This window comes from Manacus vitellinus, unplaced genomic scaffold (genome assembly GCF_001715985.3).
Source record: "Manacus vitellinus isolate BGI_N305 unplaced genomic scaffold, ASM171598v3 scaffold_2_pilon, whole genome shotgun sequence".
Classification (NCBI taxonomy): Eukaryota; Metazoa; Chordata; class Aves; order Passeriformes; family Pipridae; genus Manacus; species Manacus vitellinus.
The window spans coordinates 19,524,506-19,548,879 of NW_021940208.1; the positions used below are offsets into that span (position 1 = coordinate 19,524,506).

At 34.9% G+C, this 24,374-nt stretch overlaps 1 protein-coding gene across 3 annotated transcripts in view; it reads left to right on the plus strand.

The window, feature by feature from the left end:
• Positions 1-24,374, plus strand: part of NBEA (neurobeachin) — a 472,840-nt gene that overhangs the window by 226,719 nt on the left and 221,747 nt on the right. For all 3 annotated transcript variants that reach the window (XM_029960860.1, XM_018071249.2, XM_018071252.2), the window contains 3 exons: positions 5,597-5,661; positions 18,234-18,342; positions 21,945-22,111. In XM_029960860.1, the coding sequence (XP_029816720.1) occupies positions 5,597-5,661; positions 18,234-18,342; positions 21,945-22,111 (341 nt within the window). The remainder of the gene's footprint in view (positions 1-5,596; positions 5,662-18,233; positions 18,343-21,944; positions 22,112-24,374) is intronic.

Genomic DNA, 24,374 nt, shown 5'->3' on the forward strand with positions numbered 1-24,374 from the left:
AGAAAGTCAGTCAGATGATATTTCTTAAAGGACTGAGAAAATGTGCAAAAGCTCATTACTGGAGACCATCATTATTAATAAATATACTATAGTTTTGAGCAGTTTCACTATAATGGAAACAGTATGAGGAGTGGTTTTCTGTACATTCAAAGATCTTTTATTTATTTTTGAAAGACTTCAAATTAGTTATCTACCTCTAACATCAAAAAACTGGTGAGGTAAAATGTGTACTGGCTTTTAGGATTAATAGCCATACATAGTGATACATGTTTTAATAATAATTCTAGCATCTCTTAAATGAAGAACTACTTTTCCAGTCAGGAAGTAAGTTCTAGAAGTTGTGGAGATATGTATATCTTCTAACACATATCTTCTGTCTATATTAGAAAAAATACAGAATTTCTACAAGGTGATGAAGGGTAATTTTGTGTAATTTAAATAAATGTGTCCATTTCCCTAGTGTTTGGATAATGTAAATGTTTTTGCAGTTGTAGATTTTTTTCTCCTTTCTTCCAAAATACCAATGAAATATTCCTCTGGGAATGTTTGACTTCATTTTCAAGATAAATTGGGCAATTACCACAGGTGATTGGAAGGGCAATGGGTCTCTGTGTTTCCAAGAAAGTGAAATATTAACATATTACTCCAAGTCAAGAAAATGGAGGGAAAATGAGGCCCTAGTCTTGTGAAAGTGAAATCTAAAACTTTCTATTACCTTTGTTGCATTGTTAAATTCGTATTCACAAATACAATGTTATGAAAGTTTCGTTTTCTTTTCCTTTCTGTGATTTGGCCAGAAGCCATGAATATTTGAATACTTGCAGACTTGCCCTCTAGGAGGATGTCATCAGTCACTTTGCAACTTGCTTATTGTGGGAAATAGCCACTTTTAAAATGGATGACCTATCACAAAATCCTAAAATTGATCCCAAATTGATTGAAAGGATAGACCTAAAGTACATTTTATTTATCATCTATCAGCAGTACACATATGAGTGTGAGAGACGTATATAGGCAGTATAACTGGAATTCTTAGATCTGATTCTCATTCCAAACAATAATGGAAGGTTTTAAGACTTCAATATCTTTAGATAAATTCCTCTAGGAATGGTGGGGACAGTCCTATGATCTTAAAAAAAAATATTATCATCTCAAAAATTTATGACTACAGTGATCAAAAATTTATGAGGCTGTATCTTGAAATTAGTTAGTTTTGCTATTTTTACTTGCTTTTAAAGGAGAAGGTTTTCTGCCAGAAAAGAAACACAAAACATTTCTTTCAATCTTGTAACATTTTTTTTAGTATTTCCTCTTAAATGAAGTAAAGCAAGTTATTGGTGCAAGTAAAGTTATTGGTGAAGTAAAGCAAGTTTTTGGTTATGAATTTGTTGGTGATTTTAGAAGGTAACCCAATATGGAGTTCAAACCCAAGCTAAATTACATGTGTGTTGTGAATTGCAAACACATTTTTATAAAATTTCCTCTTCCTTCTCCAGACAAAAGGTAGCACCTATTCAAATCCACGCAAGATTCTCCTCCAAACATATTCAAGGGTCTAGACAAAAGAGAACTGATATAATAGAATTTCATCTATTTCAAGAAGTTTTAATTAAAATACAGTGATTGAAGAATCGAGGTGTCAACTGAGTTATTAATATCTTAGACTGGAAAATTCACTAAATGTTCAATATGACAAAAGAAAAAATACTCAGATTAATTTAAGACATGGAGAAGACAGAATTTCAGAGACGATACAATTGATTGAGACAGTGGAACTTGTAGTGGAAGGAGAATTGTAGGGTGATTACTACACCAGGTATCTGTCCATTCTGTAACTGCAGCTTCTGGAGAAGCTTGAAATTTATGACAAAATTTTAGACTTCCTTGCAGAAAGTAGAAGGGGTGAAAATCACCATTCCTTTTCTTTACAGTAATTACTTTTTAATATTATCACAAGATTTTTTAAAGATATTTTCTAATCATCATGAATAAAAATTCAAAAATTTTATTGCAAAAGTTTAGTTGGAAAGAAGTCTAATATAAAGTAAAAAAAGTTCTTACCATGCCAACCCTGGTAGTTCCTTTTTTTGCTCCTTCACTACTTTTTCCAGGGCAAATGGCAAATTTTCTGTTATCAATTTAAGAGTTGTTAAATTTATGAATAAATTATGTCTGGAATTTTTTTTTCTTTTGTGCTATAGATTGGAGAATTTTAAAGAGATAGGACTAGGAAAATACACTGAAAAGTAAACCGTAAAAATTGTAACTATATCGGAGTGTAAGAAAATGTATGTCATGATTTAAAAGAAAACCAACTGAATTTCAAGTAATATCTGTACTGTGTTTTGGTTCATTATTTAATATTTTTATCCTTTTACTCTCATCTTGATGTTATTAATCTCCTGTCTCCCTCTGTGTGGATAGTTTCATAACAGGATTCTGAACCTTCTGTCAGGGAGGTATACTGATGCATTCTGTATGCAGTGACACTTTTCAAGCAACAACAGAGTAGATGAGGAGTACAAGCTAGGTGGGGATAGGAGGGTAGCAATTGCCATTATCCTAATAATCTAGTGCATATTTGATGCCTTGAATAGAATTTTACATAATATAAAATATTTAGAACATAGCCATACTGGAAGTAATTGAACTAAAAGTCTAAAGTTACAATGTTTAGTGATTATAAATGAAAACAATATTTTTATTTATTTCAGCATGAACAAAGTTAAGAATTAAATTCTCATTCTGTTTTTAATACAAAGAAGCGATGGCATCGTTCTTGAACCTATCTGTGCTTGACATAACATCTTTGAATCTTCTACACCCCACCTTGTTCCAAAAGGTGCACTGCTGGCAGTAATAGTCATCCCCACTGCCATATCAGTAGGACCCCCAAGGAAAGAAAGATCAAGGCATTCTTGTATAGAAGTAGTTCTCTGGTACATGATTTTGTCAAGGGCTTCTGTTATTTCAGCATGCAATTGGCATCAGCATGTTTGAGGCACAGAAAAGTCTTCTAGCTCTTTTTTTAAGGCTGAGAAGATTCATGATATGATCTTCACCAAGACCACACGAGATGTAGTGCAGCCATTCAAGCACTTAGCTGCTAATAACCAAATGTCTATGCTATGATTCTACTTAGCTATAGCATAAATCTTCCAACTATTGTTAGTACATCCATTTCATGTGGTGTTTATCTTTCCACTTCTTGCATCTTGAGGTTGAGAAAGATTTCTGTGGAATCCAAGATAATATAAACAAAATTGTTCCACATCTTAATCCAATCCTTAAAGTGCATGCAGTCATCTGAATGGCCATTGCAAAGGCAATTATAATGCTGGAATTTTTTAGTATTTCCATCTAATGTTTGCATCTTTTAAAAAGGAACTGGAAGAAAGAGAACCAGGTGCCTCTTCACAGGTCATCTCTCATGATCATGAATCTGTTATGTTAAATTATGCCTAAAAGTGTGAGGAAATTGTAGTAGTAATAATTATCCCCTTATTTGTGGATTAGTCAAGGGTTGAGAGTTCGTAGTGAATCTTGTAGTAGCTAGTTGGTAGTGAAGCAATGCATGAACCACGAATCCTGTTTTCTTTCTTGTTCTGCATCATTATGTTTTCCACTAAGTTTTCGTAGATAGTTGGGCAGGTTTCAGACATTTTTATTATGAATAATTACTTTGGATAAATTGATGAGATTTTCTGCTTATGAAGGCATATGTTTGCTTCCACATAGATATCTTTTGGATAGATGGCTTTTTAGGTACCTTAAGATATTTCACATAAAATCCAGTTAGGCATTTTGGATGTCCTGTAGAATCCGAGACATTTGCACCGAGCAGAAAGATCTGACAAAATACTTGCGAGAATCTCTTATTCTTTTGCAGACACAGGTAGACTCTCTACTTCTCTTTAAAAATGTAATTAGCATGCTTTCTTCTACCTGTCTTAGGAAACCTTTTTTCTTTTCTTCTGTGTCTTTTCAATTTCTTTGCTGTTTTGTACCAGTTCTGCTTTCCTGACTGCAAAGTCATTGCAGTTGTGGTGCAGAAAAGCATCTCAAAAGAAAATGCTAATAGGGGTTTGTTATAGTGTACAGTAACAGGCTCTGATAAAAAAAAAAAATAAAATTCTACTCTTCAAACACTGTCTTTAACCCAGACTTCTGTTTCTTAAAATGTCATGAGGTGATTATGCAATTGAATTCTTTCATTCTCAGTTTCTTAGAGTGATTTTGTACTCCACCAAGGTGATTTAACTGCTTCCAAAAGTTAGATCATTAGACTGGCTTCAGTTACTGCATTAGCAAAATTAAAACACAGAAGAAAGGACATTACAATGGTTTTCTAGCTCACAAGCTAGAGGTTTGAGTGCTGATACTCTGTCTTCTCTAACTAGGAGTCACCTGCTCAGTAATGGGTCAAGAGTATGTTCATTATTTGGGTATTTTACTGCCTTGCTTTTTATGGAGCCAGTCATGAGTACAAGATTATTGGTGCTGGAAGTTTTTTAAGATACATGACTTGGTCAAATCTGTGAATTCTCATATAATCAGTAAGAAGCACTTAGTTGATTAGTTACTAGATTTCAAAGTTATTCTTTGACAAAATTTCCTTATCTATACAAGGCCATCTTTTTTTTGCCCATATCAGGAAAGAAGCATTGAGAATTTCTACCTGATTTTCTTAGTCCTCAAAAAAGTGAAATGTATACCAGAATAGTTCTGTAACTGTAACTGTCTACCCATTTTTGTTTATAATGTGAAGTCTGAGACTCGAAAATTTCTCTATGAACTGTAATCCAGCTAATGTACTTTGATTTTTTTTTCTTTATAAGGAAAAGGAAGTGCTTATTACTCTTAAAGAAAAGTTTTAAGGACTTTCCAATGGGAGTAATCTTGACTTTCTAGAGAGATATCTCAATCTTTTTTCATCTCAAGTATCAGAAATCAGTTGGTGTGATAGAGACAGTGAGTTGTCTGACAAAAAGCTGTTTGTTATGCATTGAGAATTTTCTTTTTAACTTAGTGGTATATGAAGTAAAAGCTTGTTATCTTTTAATATCAATTAGGTGGTTTACACTGATTTGAAATTTGGTCTTGGAAATCTATGCAACAGTAAAATAATTTTAAAAAAACAGTTTGTGATCACTGGCTGGTTTTGTTTTCACTTATAAGAAAGAAGCAAAAATTGAATTCAAGGGGGATAGATAATACATAGGTTATTGTCTTCCCTATATAATAACATATGCAAGGTGTAACAATGAAGCAACATGAAGAAACTTCTGCTGTGGTACTTTGTTCCACTTATGTTCATTGGACAAGTGTATGAACTGGAGAAATGAGATGTGTTTTCTATTCTCTGGACAGGAAGAATATAAATTGCTTAAGGGTGAAACAGAAGACATAACCACTTAAAATTTATTTGAAAATCAGAATGAATTATAGTTTCTAAATGATCAGGTCATTCTTCTCTGGGGGAAAATATTAAGAAGTTCAACCTAAATTCAGTCTCTTTAGGAAGTCATCAGGGTCATATTCAGATATGTGGTTTAAAATCCTTGGGTTTTGATCATGTTATATTTTATCTTCTTAGGAATGGCAAAATTCTATTCAGAAGAATGCAGGACTTGCATTTATTGAACTCATCAATGAAGGAAGGTAATGAATTTTAAAGCTTTTGAACAAGTAGTCATTTTGCATTTATTCCATTGGGTGATAATACTTCTTCACCATCTGTTCCAAAAAGATTCTGAAAAGACCATTTTAATTAAGAGATTTATTGTATAAATTCTTAATATAGTAAATATTTCATTTTGAAATGTGTACATTTTGAAAATTTTGTTTACTGACTGAAGGAAATAGAGTTCCCATGAACTGTATATAAGTTTGGGGTTATCCGAGAATTGAGCCACCATTCTCCAGAGTAGCAAGGTTGTTTTACCCAGACAGTCCAGGGAGCCCAATCTGCAAACCCATCTGCTGCTCCATCTGTTTTAGGAGCACAGCATTCATTTTACAGATATACTTCTCTATACTACTATTTCATGATGAATTATTTTATCTAGAATTTCTGGTCCAATTTGAGTCTGTAAAACATACATGACATTATGTTTATATGAGCTTCCTTAGTTTTGCAAATTTTTATGATACTTTAATATCAGTCCTCAAGTAATTTTGGTGCTGTATCTATGTTCAACTGTGTGCAATGTTTGTCAGTACTTCTAGCCAGCAAGCTGGGCAGCAAAGGGAGACTCTTCGGTCTTCCTGGTAGTGGAGTACTCAAGATAAACAGAGCCACTTCTGTAATGTGTGTGACTCGTATTGACCAATGCATTAGATCCAATTGAATCTACATGTTTTGTTATGTGCAGATAAAAAAAATATAACAATATACCTGTTGAAGAGATGTTCTCATTTTATGTGTGATTGCTTTTTTTCACCAATGATATCTCATTGGCAAAGTGAAGTATCAAATCTTCTCTTTATTGTAGGATATTTTTTGTCTAGCTGATATTTCAGTGGTTAAATAATGAATTTATTTAAAATAAAGTTTAGAAAACATCAGAGTATAGAAATATAGGAATATGCGTATTCAAAAAACAGGAGTGTGTAGCTTATTACCAAAATTTTGGCTGATGTAAATTCTCCTAGATTCCCCGTGCACACTGAAGTTACACCACAATATAACAGAGGGAAACATAGTCCTTCCATTGGAAATTCTTCTTGCTATGAAGTGCCAGTATGAGTTTTTATACTATAATAGGGTTCACCTGAGTGGGTCATGTACTGCAAATTATACAATAAATATTACCTGGACATAGACTGAATAATTATAATAAGGTTATGTTCTTGGATAGTAATACACAGTACCATTTTGACCTTTTTTTATTTTCTCAGCCAGGATTTTAAAGTCAGATATTATTGTATCATAGCTATTGATAAAATGGTCCTTCTGAACAAATCCTATATCTGCATATTTTTAGCAGTCAGGTATTAAGATGCCGGTGGACCTGATCCCCTCTAAGTGACTTTTCAAAATAAAGTAGTATTTAAGAATTGCTACTTAAATCCAGTCGAAGGAAATTCTAATCAAACTGCCCTTAGATACATAGATACATATTCCTCTGTATACTTTTCTCAGAAAGGCATTTTAGAAAAAGTGTATGTGCGTTACTAGAACACTCTTCTTTGCAATCAGCCCTTTTTTTTTTTAATTTACCATTTTGGGTATAAAGATAACAATCCTTTAACTGGAAATTGTTATAAATATTTATTCTGCTTAATAGCTAAACTTGTGAATGCAATTCATCAATCATAGCTAGAGAATGCAATTGTGCCGTTGTCAACAATTAACAGGACATAAACAGTTGATGAATGTGCAGCTGAATTAAAGTGCTCCCTAGGATAACCTGAAATTATAAACTGGATCATTTAAAGGAATCTAACAAAGGATCTTTATAATTAAAACAAAGCAGGGTTAATGGGATGTAAAATTGCATATAATCACTGTGCAATAATGATTGAATTTTAAATTATTAAAATCAAAATGAAGACTAAGGATATTTTGAAGGACTTTCTGGGTAAGATTTTGAGAGACCTGGGTAATAAATCAACAGTTTTGAGGCAGAGCTTTCTTTTGAACATGGAGGAAAAGGTTTACGTGTAATGCAGAGGATCGTAGTCTTTCATTAGATGTCTATGTTTTAATAGACAAATCACAGTGCTACAAGGTGATTTTCTAAGTACTTAACTTTTGTTATTTCTTCTTGAAATAATTCAAATGCCTTTCTGATCCTTGACTTTATTAGAAATATTCTGAAATAAAATATTTCAGTTTAGTTGTTTTAAAAAATAACATCTATATTCCTGTTATTTAATAAATTGCATTTTCATTTTAAATTGGTTGATTTACAGTATTTCTGTTTTTTCTTGGTTTAGATAATGTTTTATTAGGCAGGTCTGAATAACACATACTTGTACAATTCAGTATACAGACACTCTGATACAACTTTCTAAAAATAGAACTGTTGTAACTGGTAATTAGTGTTCAGTGTAATGAGATCTGACTATAGATTTAAATTAAAACTTTCAAAGTCTGTAATATACCTGAAAGATTTAGTGACATCCTGGTTATGATCTTGAACTTTATGCTTCTTTTTAATCATGCTATGAATGTGTGATGTTGAGGGTATCACACATGTCAAGAGCTTCACTGACAGCAGCTTAATTAGGATTTCAGGTTTACATTGGGGTATACACATAAGTAGGCTTCTTAATTTACGAGCTGGATGCATCTACAATGTTGGCTGTAAAAGGAGACATGAAAAGACTTTAGGAATGTTGTGTGAGGAGAGTACAGCCCACATTTGAGTGAAGTAGTGATGGATGAGGTTGAAAGAAAAGGCTGCATGCTGACAAGAATGAGATAAGATAGGAGCACCCACCTCATGCAAATATGTACACAAATGTATACAGCTTCAGCAACTGGGAGTAGAAATTACTCCACATGTAATCACAAAGCTGTGACATCATTGGAATGATTGAGATTTGGTGGGATAGCCTGCACTGCATGACAGAAGTGCTGTGACAGACAGATACAAGTTCCTTGGGACGGATAGGCAGAGAAAGCAAGGAAAGAGTGTTGCCTTCTCTGTGAAGCTCTTCAGTGAGTTGGATGACAATTTGATTGATAACTTTCAGGATAGGATAAGATGAGAGTCCACTAAGGGTGACATCATGGTGAGAGTTTTTTACAGACCATCCATTCAGGGTGAGGGAAGGGAAGAAGCATTCTTTAAGCCATTTGGGAAGGAAGAACCATTCCTTAAACACTTTGAAGAAGTATCTGGATCACAAACCCTATTTTCCCATGGGGATCTTTACCCTTCCTGACAACCTCTGAAAGTGCAACAAAGTGGGATGCGTGTAGTCAAGACAATTGCTGAAGAGTGCTGGCAATGACTTCTTGATGCAGGGTGATACAACTAAGAGTGACAAGCAGCTGGATCTGCTGTTTACCAGCAAGCAAGAATTATTTTTGAATGTAGTAAATAATGGTACCTTTGGTTGCAGTTACCATGAAACAGTGGTGTTCAAGATCCTGAGGGAAGTGAGGATGGAGAGTAGCAGAATACAGATTCCACGACTGCAGATTTTAGCCTGTTCAGGAAACTGATTAGTAGGATCCCATGGGAGGCAGATGTGGAGGTCAAGGGAGCTCTAGAAAGGTGGCAGGCTTTTAGGTACAGCATCGTCCAAGTGCAAGAACAGGAAAAAAGTAAATGTATCAATAGAGTGGTTTGGCTAGCTAAGGAAATTATAGTAGAGCTCTGATGCAAAAAGAGAGTGCACAGGAGGTGGAAGTAGAAGCAGGCTACAAAGGAGGAATTTAGAAACATTGCTTGAGCATGTAAGGAATGTTGTCAGGATGGCCAATAGTCAACTGGAAGTGAGTTGGAAGAGAACAACAGGAGCTTCATTAGAAGGCTGGCCAAGGAAAATGTGGCTTGTTGCTGAGTGAGATGGATGACAGATATGACTGAGGTGCTCAGTGCCTTACTTACCTCGTTCTTCATGGAAGTTTCTCAAGCCTCTGTCTTTAGTAAAAGGGTTCAAGGAGGACAACTAGAAACAGTGGATAAGGATTGAGTCAAGAATGCCTTCGGACAACTTGTACCATACAAGTCCATAATACCTGATGGTCTACATCTGATGGTTGTAAAAGTCCTTGCTAGGCTGATCACTATGATCACAGGTGCCTGAAGAAAGGTGAAGATAGCACCCATCTTTAAAACAGTCCACAAAAGCTCTTCAGTTTTTTTCTGTCCCTTGGAAAATCATGTAGCAAGTCCTTTTTGAGACACATTTCTGGCCACACAAAAGAGAAGGTAATTGAGAATAGTGAACATGGATTTACAAAAGACAAACCTAACTGTTTACCTTCTGTAATAAAACAACCAGATTTGTGGGCAGGGTGATTGCAGTGAACATCACTTACCTTGACACTAGCAAGGTTTTCACACTGTGTCCCACAATATTCATATATCAGAGTAGGAACTCTACATTCTGAAGGGATAGACATCTAAATAGATAGAAAATTTACTACTTAAAGGGGCTTCAAGGGTTGTGGTTAATTGTTCGTACCTTAGTTTGATGTCTTTGACAAGTGGAGTATCTTAGGGATCTATCCTGCCTAAGAGACGGATGTTACAGATATGCAAATACAGCCAGAAAATAGCACTGGGGAAACAGTAACACTCAGATACAGTATATAAATAAGAACAAAGGTGTTTGATTTTTCTGTCCTTGACCAAATTTTCTTGCTTTTTGTCCTCCTCACCAAGTATAACTTTTGATTGGAGGAATCCTTTATCAACTCTGAGTGGTTGTTTTATGGAGATTCGGCCTACTTGTTATCTTCCTTTGGTAGAGGATTCCTGTCATAGATATTTCTGTAAATCCGGGCACCAAATGTCTGTATTTCTATTCCAGCTGAGGTGTGAGCTTGAACTCCCTGTTTAGATGTGGGTTTTTACAATCTCGTATTCTTTACTACAGCTGTAGTCCTACCTCCAGCTCTCCTAACTCCAGACTAATAGTCACTTTGTGTTAGGCAAAGCATACGTTGTTACGGTAACGATTGGTGTCCTTGTGGGGTCAGTACAGGCAGAGTTCTTAGATCTGTTAGAGATTTTGAGGTATCCTCTCACCTTCTAGTATTGCCTGATGAGTATTGCCTCAAAGGGAAGGCTAATTCTGAGATAGAGACCATCTCAGTCATAACAGCTGGTCTTGGATGTTATTTGAATGGTCACCATTTCAAAGAGACAGATTCCTCTTGATTTAGAAAATTCTTATATGAAACAGAAAATCTTTATAAGGAGTGGAAGAGATTCCTTTTACTCAGCTCTGAGTTTCACTGAGTCGGTTACAGCTTCTGTGGCATTTCTGAAACATTAATGGTTACTCTTCATGAAATTTATCTTGCCAATGTGCTCATGTTGTAGTCCAATAGCCAGTCTTTGCATGCTATAATTTCAAACTTTTTTCTAGCAAATTCTTCATCACTGCCCTTTTGCAAGAAATGAGACCTCTGTGTGAGACATTACCTTCTAAAGTTTATAGGAATTTACTTTCAAAGTATTTGTAGCAGTACTGTGTCTTGTGGAACATAAAACCTCTTCACGTCAGACTAATTTAAGAATCCTATGACAGATACCAAACACAACTATAGATTTAATTTCTTATGAATGCCATTAAGAGGAATAATTGTCAAAACAACTGTTTGGTGAAAATATGACATATTTTGAGGCTGCTTTTTGGAAAAAATAATCTATAGGCATCTGATAAAAGTAAGTCAGAGAAGCATCTGTTTCTCTGGACATGTGAGTTGGCAGAACTTCAGGAATGAGTAGAGGAAACAAGACCTTAGCTAAATTATAACAAATGTTCATTTTGTAATCTATTTTGAAAATTGCTGTTTGAGAATGATCTGCTTTTTTTTAGTTTATTTCAAGTGACAAAGATTGGGTAAAGTAAGCTCAATTGTTCTGTCTAGCAGCGTAACACTTATGAGCCCTCTTTCTCTCTGTGACATTATTACTGGGAAAAACTGACTGTGGGATAGCAAAGTCAGTTTAGGATAGTTAGCTAGTGAGATAAGAGTTTTCATCCTTCAGTTCTGATAGGTGTAGAAATAGCACCCCAATCCACATCTATATGTGTTGCAAGAATTTTATGGGTTTTACATGTTTTCAAGAGAGTTTGTGTATAGTCTTATCTCTAAATCCAAAACTCTAAAAAGTTCTCCCAGGCTCTGAGTATTTATCTGAGTGACTTCATGGAATGTGGAACTCTACAGTCCAGCATTTTTAAACTCCAGTATCTGTAAAACAGAGACTTCTGATTGATTACACATACTTTTTCACAACTTCCTTTAACCTCTAAGCACTCCAGTATTCTAAAGTAACTTTACTGAGGAGAGAATTCAGGAAAACTAGTTCCCTGGATTTAAAATAACTTCTTATCTATTCCCAAACAATATTTACCAATAACTCTTACTTACGAATCGGCATGTCCTCAGACATACTCTTCCCCCAGTCTGCTGTTGCTCAGAAGTCTGAGATTCTTCCATTTTTTGGTAAAGGAGAGCCTGCCATTTACTCTTATTCCTATAGATACTTAAGCCCTGTCATGCTTATTGTAAAGTACCAGCATACTTTAATTCTAGTTTTTACTTCCATTTTCCATATGTTCAGCTGGAAACTCCACAAGTGTCTGTACTGAAGGATCATTTCTCTGTAGAAGGATTTGAGTCACAAGTGATTTCAGACTGCTTTGTTGATGGATTCCGTACTGAAAGTCCTTTGATTCAGCCTAAAAACAAGTTAAACCTGTTTCCTAGTAAAGGGAACTTTAACTGTGGTTTGTAAATTTGGGGGCATTAATAGAAATCAAGCTTGTCTGGGTGAAGAGAAACCTTAAGTTACCAAGTCAGTGTTTAATCTCCAGCTTATGCAGTAAGAATTAACACACAAAGAGGATAAGATTTTTGCTGATCATCAGTTCCTGGTTGAGACCAGCTTATCTTGGGAAGAGCACAGCTGCACACTTGGCTGAAGAAATGGTCACACAGGATAAAGGTCAATGTCTTTTTTCTTTTGGTAAAATTTCTGAATTACTGGAAATGAGTATTAAAAAGTACAGCAAGCCTGAGATGAAAATTTTCATGCAACTCCGTAGCCCTTTGGAAGCACTTCTTGGGTAGAGAATTATAAGTATGACCAGAAGGCCTGACTCATCACTGTCTCAGCTTTAATCTAGTTACTAGGTCTTTTGAGGGTTAGTGTTTAGGGCTTGCTAAGACAAGGGTGAATGAGAACAGTGGGTATAACTCGGTGACAGTAATAAGGAGATATCACTAAAGAAAATGTTTTATTTCCAAAGGAGAGTGAAAATTATACGGCTCTCAAATTTCCACATCATTCCTCTGTATAGCAAGTAGCAAGTATATAGGCATTCTGTGCCTCAAGCTCCTTCTTAGTGGGATTGGTCACTCCAGTACAGGTTTAGGAAAGATATAGAGGATAGACTTACCCAAAAGGGAGTGCTCTGTAAAAAACTGTAGATGGGAAACAGTTGGGCAGATGACAGAAATATCAATCAGGATATAATGGGTGGGTTTCAAACCTGCATTAGTATAAATATTATACAGTGTAAAGTTTTACATAAATATTTTATAATGTAAGAGTACATGGAGTTCACCTTCTTGAAAATATATGCTAAAGTCTGCTGATTCATCTTTTGGAAATGTCTGAGGAGGTAAAAGCCCAATCTATCACTGAAATTTTGTGCAAAATCATAGAATATAGGGCTAAGAAAAAGGGAAATACAATTCTAGAATTTTATCAGAAGGGATATTTCCATTGAAATAAGGCAGCATTAATGTTACTATGTAAATAGCGACTAGAACCTGTCTAGAATACTGCTGACAGCTTTGGCTATGCATTTGCAGAAAAGGTAAAATCAGCCTATATTAGTAAAAACCCTCTTACCAACTGTTTTGCCATAGTCAGAGAGCTGATTTACGTGGCCTAATAAAATAGGGGTAGATGGAATACTAGAAGGTCAGCAGAAGAAAGAACTGTGTAAACCTAAGGGCAATGTTTGCATAAAAGGGAACAGTAAAGGCTGCTCAAGAATACATTTGGATTGGAAAGTAAAAGGGTTTTAATGTTCTGAGACCCTTCCAAAACTGTGTTGGAGTCAAGAAACTCAATCACATTTTCATACACTGAACACACATTTCATGAGCTAGGTTTCATGAAAATGGCTTTAACAAGCTACAGACAGTTTATTAAATAGTTTCTAGGATGTAGCTGTGTGTTGCAGTGAAGGAGCGAATTTGCTGACCTAGAGGTCCTTGTTCCTTTCTCTTAATTGTAGTGTGTGAAGGGAAATTTTTATTTTTATTTAATGTATTGGCAGTCTTTGATACTACTGAGTGTAAGATTTCTCCTGGTTGAGATTCTTTCTGAATAATTTCTTTTTTTTTCCTGTGAGAATCCAAAAATAGTTGTAAGCCCTTATTCTCATGCAAGAAAATTCAGGTTTCTTTTTTTTTAATTTTAGTCTTATGCCATGCATGTGATTGAGTTAATGAGGATTTAGATAAAATGGTTACTATTCAAAGGATGGTGACATTAACATGTATGTTCACCACATGTAAACCAGTTAGGACAGTATGCTGAGTAGTGCTGTGTCCATATGAATTTGAGATTCAGAGTTAGCTGGCTATGATTTAATCCAGATATAACAGTAATAACACTTTTGCCATCTTTTTCTTAGTAGAAATGTAGTTTGAAAATACATCGTAACTTTCAGTTAGAAGTAAAAATCAGTATCAAAAATTATTTGTAAGTAGGGGGTTTAAAATTCAAAAAGTAACAATTGTCCTTGAACAAGTACAGCAAGCACAGAAGCAAGTAACTTTGCAAAAATGTCTGTAAGACATTGCTTCCCTGACCTTGTAGTAGCTGCCTCTCAATGATAAGATGACACATTTAACTGCTTTAACTTATTATGCTTCTGTTTTCAGCCCTACATTCTTGCACTTACAAAACAAAACATGCAGGCCAAGATATTTTGAGGCATTTTGGAGGCGTGCAAGATTTCTGAATGATGGCCTGGATTTTAAACCTTCCCTTTTTTTTTCAAAAGTCTGTCTGACAAGGGATTTTAAGACTAATGTGATTATTAATGGCCTTCTAGATACAAAAGCATAGTTTATCTAGTCTTTGGAGTTCTGTGTTAGGTGCATACAAGCACCTAAAGTAAATGAATCACAATATGTCCCTTACTAGCACATATTGATACAATATTATCTAGTGATTATATAGTGTTGACAGGCTGTGGCCTCACTTTGGTCATAATCCCAATTTGTTAACAACCATGCAAACAATTTTTCGTCTTTTTCTTGAAGAAATTGCAATCAGTGATAGAGATATGAGAATGCATGAAACAACTGGCAAGACACAATTGAAATAATACTGAGATACCCATAGATAAGACTTTTGACAATAAACAAAAAGGGTGATAGCATAGTTTGCAATGAAACCAAGTAGCTTGGACTGGCCTTTGTTCACACTGCTTGAGGTTAGCACTTGCTAGAGCAGAGTGTCTTCATTCATCCTACATAGCACTTAATCCAGTTCTTCCCTGAAGCCTGTGCAGTTCCTGCTTCACCATAAGATATCATTATTATTTTATCTGTTTAGTTCAGATTGTTTGGATTAACATGAGGTTTACTCTCCTGAACGATGTGTTCCATGTGTGCTGGGGTATGGCATGAAAACATCTGCAGAACTTTCTTGGGTAGCATTGGTCTGAGTTTAAATTGATTAGGTTTCTTCACTGTGTCTCCCATCAATTGCTATTTGGATGATGACTCTATTTTCTGGATTGGAGTGAGCCAAAAAATTGAATGGAGGCTCAGCTAATGATTTCAGTGCTGTAGGCAGTCAGGACCCAGTACTCAGGCATGTTCCTTGATCACCTCTTATTTGTCATCTCCTTAACTTTGGACCATGAAGACTTGTGGCATTTCAAGGTTACCTGAGTATGGCTTAGTTTGGCTAATGTACTGTCCAAAAACTGCAGCAACTCCAAAGTTGTTCTCAAACACATCAGTTCTCTCAGTCTCTGCAGCAGAAAGGACCGCTAGAGGGATGGGAGGTCAAGCTGAGGTCACCAGCAATTTTAGCCAGCTGGTTTGAACCTGCTGCTGCACATCTATAAAAGTTTTCTGTAAAGCAGCCAGAGACTTCTCCCTGTGTATTCCCTGGCAAGAAGTTTATTTATAAGTTATGCAAATTAGCATTCTTTGGGCATCCATTTGAAGTCCCCTGTAGGTACATAAAAGGACACAGAGAATGTGAACACTTCTTACTACAGATAAATACAATTACGATGAATATGATATTTATTTATCATTGCTCGTGAACAGAGGCAGCTTAGATTTTTATGTGTTTGTTTGTTTGTTTTGTGGGTTTTGTTGTTGGTTTTGGTTGGGTTGTTTTGGGCTTGTTTCTTTGATTTTAAGGTATAAAAACCATGCTCAGATGTCCCAGATAATAAACCCAGTGGATTGAAGTTAGTCTTCATCTTTTCTCATCAGGTTCATGGTGGTAGGGAAACCTATAGCCATTCACCTAAAACTATTTAGAATTAGAATTCTTGTCTGGACCACAACTGGACCATTTGCACTGTGCTCCATTTATTCCATAGGTTATTCATTCAGGAAGGAATGTGCAGCTAGTAGACACTTGAAATCTATGTGGTTTCAGTTTTGAAAGCCTAGCTAGTTGCTTCCAGGTCATTAATGTCATATGGGAAAGTTCAGGAAGACCTGTGATGCAAAATGTGATTAAAGATGTTAAATTCTCAGTTCTTCATTTTAGACAAGCTTGTTTATGTCATGAATCACAGAATGGTTGATGCTGGAAGGGACCTCTGGATATCATCTAGTCCAACCCCCTGCTAAAGCAAGTTCACCTAGAACAGGCCACACAGAATTGTGTCCAGGCACCTTTTGAATATCTCCAGGGAAGGAGACTCCACAAACGCTCTAGGCACTCTGTTGCAGTGCTCTGTTACCCCAAAGTAAAGAAGTTTTTCCTCATATTCAGCTGTAACTTCCTGTGTTTGTTCATGTCCACTGCCTGTTACCTTGTCACTGGGCACCACGGAAGAGTCTGGCCATATCCTCTCGACGCCCACTAGTGTTCACTCCTAATCCATATCTGACGACACTTCTACACTTACCTCTTAACAATAAAAATCTGGACTCTTAACAGTAATAAAACACTGAAGCATATTTTCCAGCAGGGTAGATTAAAAAAGCTAAATTTTGAAGACTACAAAGTCAGCAACTTTAGTGTTTAGCTTATAGTTTGCAAAATACTTTTTTCTTTTGAAAATAGCAAAGGGTTAGATAAAAGCATGAATGCCCAATGTGAAACCTTGATCCAAGCTTGTTTGTCTTTATCTCTAAAGAGAGGCCCCTACACTTATGTCTTCCCTTGCCACACACACACATATTAAATATTAGTTCAGGGTAATTTCCTTCCTTCACAGATGGTAGAGCACACCAAAGAAGGCAAGAATAGGGTTCATATCTTTCCATCTTACAGGTGTATGGTCTACTAATCATGGCTTTCATTTCTAATAATTATAATTTTCATTTGTGGTGCGTCCAACAGCAACACCAACCTTAGGGTGGAATTTGCTAGAAATCTCACATTCTTAATATAAGAATCTCTGAAATTCAGCGTGTTTCCCTGATGCTGCAAGAAGGAAAATCCCAGGCCATGATCCAACTTGACACAAAAAGAAACAGTTCTTCCTGACCCTAAACAGACCTGTTGGATCATTTAATCCTGAAAAATATTTCCTCCCTGCTGATAAGAAGACCAGAGTAATTTTTAATAGAATGGCCAACCCTAGATATAGACTATAGGGACAAGAAAGCAGTTGCTTCCATTATTGCTGCCCAATAAGATGTTAGCATTTTTAACAACACAGTGTTGTTTATGCTGTAATTTTATTATGCATCTCATGGTATTTTGTGGCTTTTACAGAAGTCTTCATTTAAGGTGTCTGACTGACATCCTCAGTCTCAGTCCAGTTTTAATCTATTTTTATCTTCTTTTAAAGTAAGATTTGTCTAGTTCTGATACCTTGAAAACTTGTAGATATGGTGCACCTTTCACTCTAGTGTTTGAAAAACATATGAGAACTACTAATATTATTTTGCAATTTTAATAGCACTTTAAATCTTCAGTAATCTCATGATTTTTTAAGACTGAAATTGGAATACCTTTAACAATATGATGGTACAAATAAAAGTTTAAACAGTTGTCTAGATTTTTTTTAAATGATAGTATGGTACTCATATTCATATTGAGACTGTTGTTAAAAACATACTCAAAATATAATACTTCCATAAAGAACTTTTCCCTTCAATAATAAAAACGTTTTTCAATTTAATGACATTTCTTTGTGCTTTCACCAATGCAGAAAAATTTGGATCAAATTAATTTTTTATGTCAACTAATTTGGCAATTCAATTACAGTAGTTTCATTTATTTTATTTTTTTTCCATTTTAAGTAAATCTGATTAAATAGTTTATTTGAAGTACATCAAAAGGTTGATTTTGATTTTCTTATTTTAGATTATTATGTCATGCAATGAAAGACCATATAGTGCGTGTCGCAAATGAAGCAGAATTTATTTTGAACCGACAAAGAGCTGAAGATGTCCACAAGCATGCTGAGTTTGAGGTAAGCGTGAGAGCTGGTGCATTTCTGATTCTCTGTTTTCACTCACTTGTCACCTAGACTGTAACCCCACACAATAAGAATTGTTTTTTCTTCCAAGGAAGAAATTTACATTGAAAGCATTTCAAAACTAGTTTTTAAAAGCTTTAGTAAATATCAAACACAAGGAATGAGTTTCTCATCTTGTCACTGAAATTCATAAAAGTATTTACAGCTTGAAGAAAAGCCTTAATCAGAATGTCTAATCTGGTATGGTGGACCCTTAGGTTCACAAAGAACTTTTCTGATTTTTTGAAAATGGTAATGCAAATCACCTTAGTAATTTTTTTTGTTGAGTTTTATCAACAGAATATATGAGTTGAGTAAGTAATTAATACACTTAACGATACTTCATCAAAAATAAGAAATAGAAATGTTTTATCAAACAAACACTATTTTAAGGTCATTTTGTTAGAAATTCTCAAATTTTGGAGCACTCTAGAGCATTCATCTGCTATAATTTATATATTGAAATACGATATTGCATATCTTTCTTGATAGTTAGGAATCATTGACCATTGACATTAAGACTGTTTAAAATGTCTGTTCAGTATTGAAAGAAGTAACAGAGCAACTGACTCCCATAACTCTTTAATGTCTATAATTCTTATTCTGAAAAGGAATTAGCATTCAATCGTTTTTTTTTCATCAATGAGTGTTGCAGTATACAATTTAAATTACATGGTTTGAAAGTGATCCAAATGTAAAGAAAAACTGTTTTAAAACTCGTTCAGTTTAGCAGATTTTCAATTATTTATACAGAATTAATTTTGTTCCTATAAGAAAAAAATCATGTGGAAGTAATGGAGCAAAGTTAAAACTTCATTTTTGACATGACTTTATCAAATATGGTTTTGCATTTTTATGGTGTTTTATACATTTCAGTATCACTGGGTTTTATCATTTCCAAACCTGCCTTGTGTTGGCATACATTTGTATAAATGTGCAAGCATACATTTCCACGTTTTAATGCTCAAATGACCTAACATTAAGATAGACTGACATAGTATTTATGATAATAAATAGCTGTATCAATTTATTCATCTGTCAGAAAATGTCAACAAGCAGCTGGTGGCTAGAAATAGGATCCAGTAATCTTAGTTTTGATGAGGTTTTTATCTTCTTGAAACAGCTCTCTTAAATGTGCACTTTGATGTACTAGTTCTTGTGCTCCTTGACCTATCTGAAAAGTGTGAGACATAGAGATATCTGTTGTCATTTTGAATACACATAACCTTTACTTCATTTTGTCAGAGCAGACATCAGACACTTGTCGTATGGGATTGCAACAACTTTATTACCAAGTTTATACTGGATATTTTGAACATAGGTAAAATCACATTTACAATTAAGTGTATGTCAGAGTGAAGTTTCATATTGCCTCAACAATAAATAACATTTGATATTTATCAGAGCATCATGCAGTAACCTAAGATGACAATGGAAGATTGAGTTATCTGCTCTTTGAAGAATACATTGAGGCATAAGATCTGTCAGAACTCTAGACAGAATGAGAATATTCAATTAACTTCCAGCTTCTGTTAGCAAATAGGATTTAGAATATTAACTAAATTCCCTAAAGGAATAGACTTAAGTCAGTCTTATTGTCTGGTGAAGAAACCAACATTTTTCATATATGAAAATTTTCATTACATTTGTCACCTGAAAAGCCTCAGATAAACATTTTAGATGAGTAGGATAAAAACTGCAAGTCATAAAAGAAAATTATGAAATGTAGACTGTGTTAAATGCGAAATTCCCAGGTACTTAAATAAGGTGATGGTTAGAATGTTTTATAGATTGTCTTTAATAATGGTATAATACAACTGAACATTTTACTATTCACCTACTTGAAAGCAGTAGGGACAAAGAAATTTCTGGTAGTTTTCTGTTACGTAATTATAAATCTGCCCTTTTGTTTTAATAAACTGTATTGGTATATGTTCTGGGGTTTAGTACATGTTAATAATTGCTCTTAGCTAGAGATGTGGGGGGATATTCTATTTTATTTTTATCCTTTAAACTTTAATTGAATCATTACGGGTGAAATTATTTGGTCCAAGCTGCACCAAGTTACTGTGTCTCCTGTGTAGTGGGGAGGCCCTGAACCAGCATCTAAAGTTTATCCTGTGACTTGTAGTCAGAGCCAGGGAAACTCATCCCAGAGAGGTTGCTTCACAGTTAACTATTGTTTTGTTGACCTTTGTAATTGTTCAGGAAAAAAATGAAAATTTAATTTTACTGTCCAATGAGCTGGTGAAATATTAACCTCATTACTAAAGCAGATCATTGTACTAATTGGTGCTTCACTGTACAAGAAGATAAATTGAAAAATGAATTAACCCTTTATGAATTTGTGTAACCATTGTTCTTTTCCAGATAGATTACTTGAAATAATGTCTGTAAACACAATGGAAAGACCACTGTTAAAATCTTGCTGAATGCTAATGTGATCTGTACTAAAAAGGTAGCGTGCAGAAATATGAAGAATAAAATACGATTTAGTATGAGGTTAATTTTAATTGCTCTTTTGAATCCTAGAAAATTGGATTCTATTTAGTACTGTGTTACAGCACTGAGTGTTGGTTAAACGTGCACAATAACTGAGTGCAATAATGTCCTTTAAAAGGTATTTTTTAAATTAGCTGTTTTGAGAATAATCTAGCCTTTTAAATTTATACCTAGAAAATCATAGTGGATTTTTTTTTTTAATTACTCTGGCTGCATTCCCTTCCTTTGGACATTTTTAAAGAATTTTACTAGGAGGAGAAATTGAGTTTGAACTTAACATGATTTTGACAAAATAAATGGAAAAATATTGTGTTTATTATACATAAAGAAAGGATTTATCAAAAAAAATACACTATAGAATGTTTAATGTTTAGAAACAAATTTGCATGAAGTCCAATAACCACAGCATTTATTTTAGAAGTAGTTTTCTCTTAAAGGAAACATGATGAAAATATTAGATTTTTAGTTTAAAAGATGAGCAATTTTTTATCCATTATGGTTTTTAAAAGTGGTAATATGTTATGAAATTTTTTCACGTTGTGATATGAAATAGAAAATGTACTCCTTAGTTTTGTAGTTAAAGGAGTTCCTATTTAGCACCCTTAGTAATAAAATAATCAAATGGCTTTTTCATTTTAGATCTTAATGTAATTTAAAAATCAAAACCAGTGTATGTAATTTTTTCTTCTATATTTTGCTATGTATGTTATACCTGTATTTATACCTGAGAACACATGAAACATTTACCACGAGAGGCTAACTTTTAATGCATATCCATGGTCACACATATACACACAGAGATATATGGCTAAATGTGTTTTTTTGCAATTCTGTTGTCTTTGCCCTTGCTATTTCAATTTTTACATGTTCTAAGTGAATGCTTTTTCATGGATAGTATATACTTGTAGAACCATTTCAATGGAATGGTATGACCTTGTCCTCTGAAAAGTATTTTAATGGATTCTTGTAGTATTTAAAGAGTTTTAGTAAATAATAATTTTAAGGCAATTCTAAATATCCTGTCTTTTATAAAGTGGATGTGCTTTCATTCCTAGTCGCAGTGTGCTCAGTATGCTGCTGACAGAAGAGAGGAGGAGAAGATGTGTGATCACCTCATCAGTGCTGCTAAGCATCGAGATCATGTTACAGCCAATCAGCTGAAACAGAAGATACTCAACATACTAACAAATAAACATGGTGCCTGGGGAGCCGTTTCTCACAGGTAACTTGCAAATGTAAAATGTGTGCGGCTTTAATCGTTGCTTTCAAAATTTGAGAGAAGCAGACGTATAACTGAAATATGAATGTATTAGGAACTTTAATGTACTTAAATGTAGCATATGCAAAGCTCAACATAACTAAAGTGCAGCTCAATTCTGCAGGTATTCCTGTTCAAAAAATTAATTTAAAAATATGTAAAATATATAATTTCTTCCATATGTAACTGGTGTAGTGTTTGAGGTTTTAATCAGAACTGTATTGAGTACTGTTTTTAAAAGTACATTCTATTCAAAGGTGAAATTAAACGTTTTCATATGTCATGCAAAAAATCGGAGCCTTGCTCTTCTGAATCACAAAAATAGCCAGTGGCTAAGGTGCTGATCCTCATGCGGAAGACTTGAGCTGAAATTGCTCCTTTCCTTCATTCAGAGCCAGGTCTTGAACCTCGATCTGTCATGTGAGTGCCCTGTCTGCAAGAGTAGAGACTGCCAAGTCTCTCTCTTGTTTGTCCATTCTAGCCACAAATATTTGATTATTTATTCAGAGTGAAACAAACAAAAGAAATCAAGGTAGTCCTGCTCCCAGATACCCAAAATTTTACAGCTTGGTTGTCTACTTAAATCCTATTTAAGTCTGCTCTGAGTCAGGCAGAGTGGAACAGAAAGTTCCCTCATTCCTGAAAAACCTTTTCAGTAATAAACTAGTTGAAATGGATAGACTAATGCAAAAACTTTTTTCTAGATAAATATTCTTTAAAAATATATTTTTGTTTAGATTGACTACATATCTAAGGTTTAAGCCTATTAGAAAAGTTGCCAAGTAGTTTATTTGACATGTCAGATATAAAGTTTAATAAATACCACATATATTCTTCATTCTTTTTGTAATTCTGTCTAGTTGGTTCTTGCAGTTATACAGTGTTTAAAAAAACCTGAATTTTTTCATATTCATTATCTAAAGAAATCACTCTTTCCTGGATGATGATGGAGATGTATTTATTTTTTAAGGTGGGAAAAAAAAGTGTGAAAATTCAATCTTACAGAAACTCTGGAGTCTAACACCAGAAACATTCTGGTGGAAATTACAAAAATGACGAGTAGAAAATTGTGATATGGTTAATTCAAAACAGTCTTAGTCCATAAGGGATGCTCATGTTATCTCTAGTTGAGGCTTAAAGCTATATGTCTGGAGAGTTGAGCATGATGAAAATAACTGCAATTTTCAATCCTTTTAATGTCTTTGAATAATGAATAACAATTTTGTTGCTCAAGTTTGTGAATGGCTGCAGTCACTTTTCAGGCTTAAATGAGTTCCTGGTCACTAACTTTCCCATGAAACTATCTCTTCCTAGGGCTAGGTAACTTTTATCTCAAGGATTGTTTATGGCATCCTTAAAGGGCAACAGTCCATTGCTGCAGCTTTTTTTTTCTCTTAAGTCCATGATAGTTTTTGATGGGTCGTAACACAGCTTGACACCTGCGAGAAACCTATCAAATTTCATACGCCAGACAAAAGAAACTTATTTTATCCCTGTCATGCCACTTCACCGATGTGTCTGCTTCTCAGTTACTGGCAGGGCTGCTTTCCCATTTTGGTGCTTGCTGTGTTAGGTGAAGCTGTTGGCTTCATTATGTTTTAGCTGCAGGCTTAACCTGGAGAATGGGGGACATGGTGACAGCATAAGGTCTCCAAGTGGGGTTCCCTCTTCGAAGGAGCCAAGATGGAAGCAAATGGCCTTGCACTGGAGGTTTTACCATGTGTGCCATGGCAGCTTTGTGATCCAGCACACAAGTGCACCTTCTGTCATGAGACCTAGTGGATTGTGAATGGGAAGGACTAGGATGACGACAGGGAAAGGGAGATGCCCAGTGGGAGAGCTTCTGAGCCTTGTTAGGGACTGAGGTCATTCATTCTTAGCAGGCAGATCTGAAAGGCATCAAGGGCAGAAAATGGAGAGAGGTCTCATTAAACTCCTCAGGCACAGAAGGCATAAACTGTTTTTAGTTAGGTAGCTCCTCCAATTCTCCAATATGATGAAAATTGAGATGGGTTCCAAAATCATACAGACCTCTGGTCTTGGCTGGCAGGAGACGAAACAGGACTCAAGTCTCTGGTTTTAGTTCCTGACAAACATTTGCAGTATTAGCAGATTCTTTATTGACTGTACCCCAGGAGATACAGCCTGACTGGAATACAGAGTTACTTTAAAACAAACGGAAAAACCTGGGTTATCATTCCAGACCTCTAGACCTCTGTAGTGATTC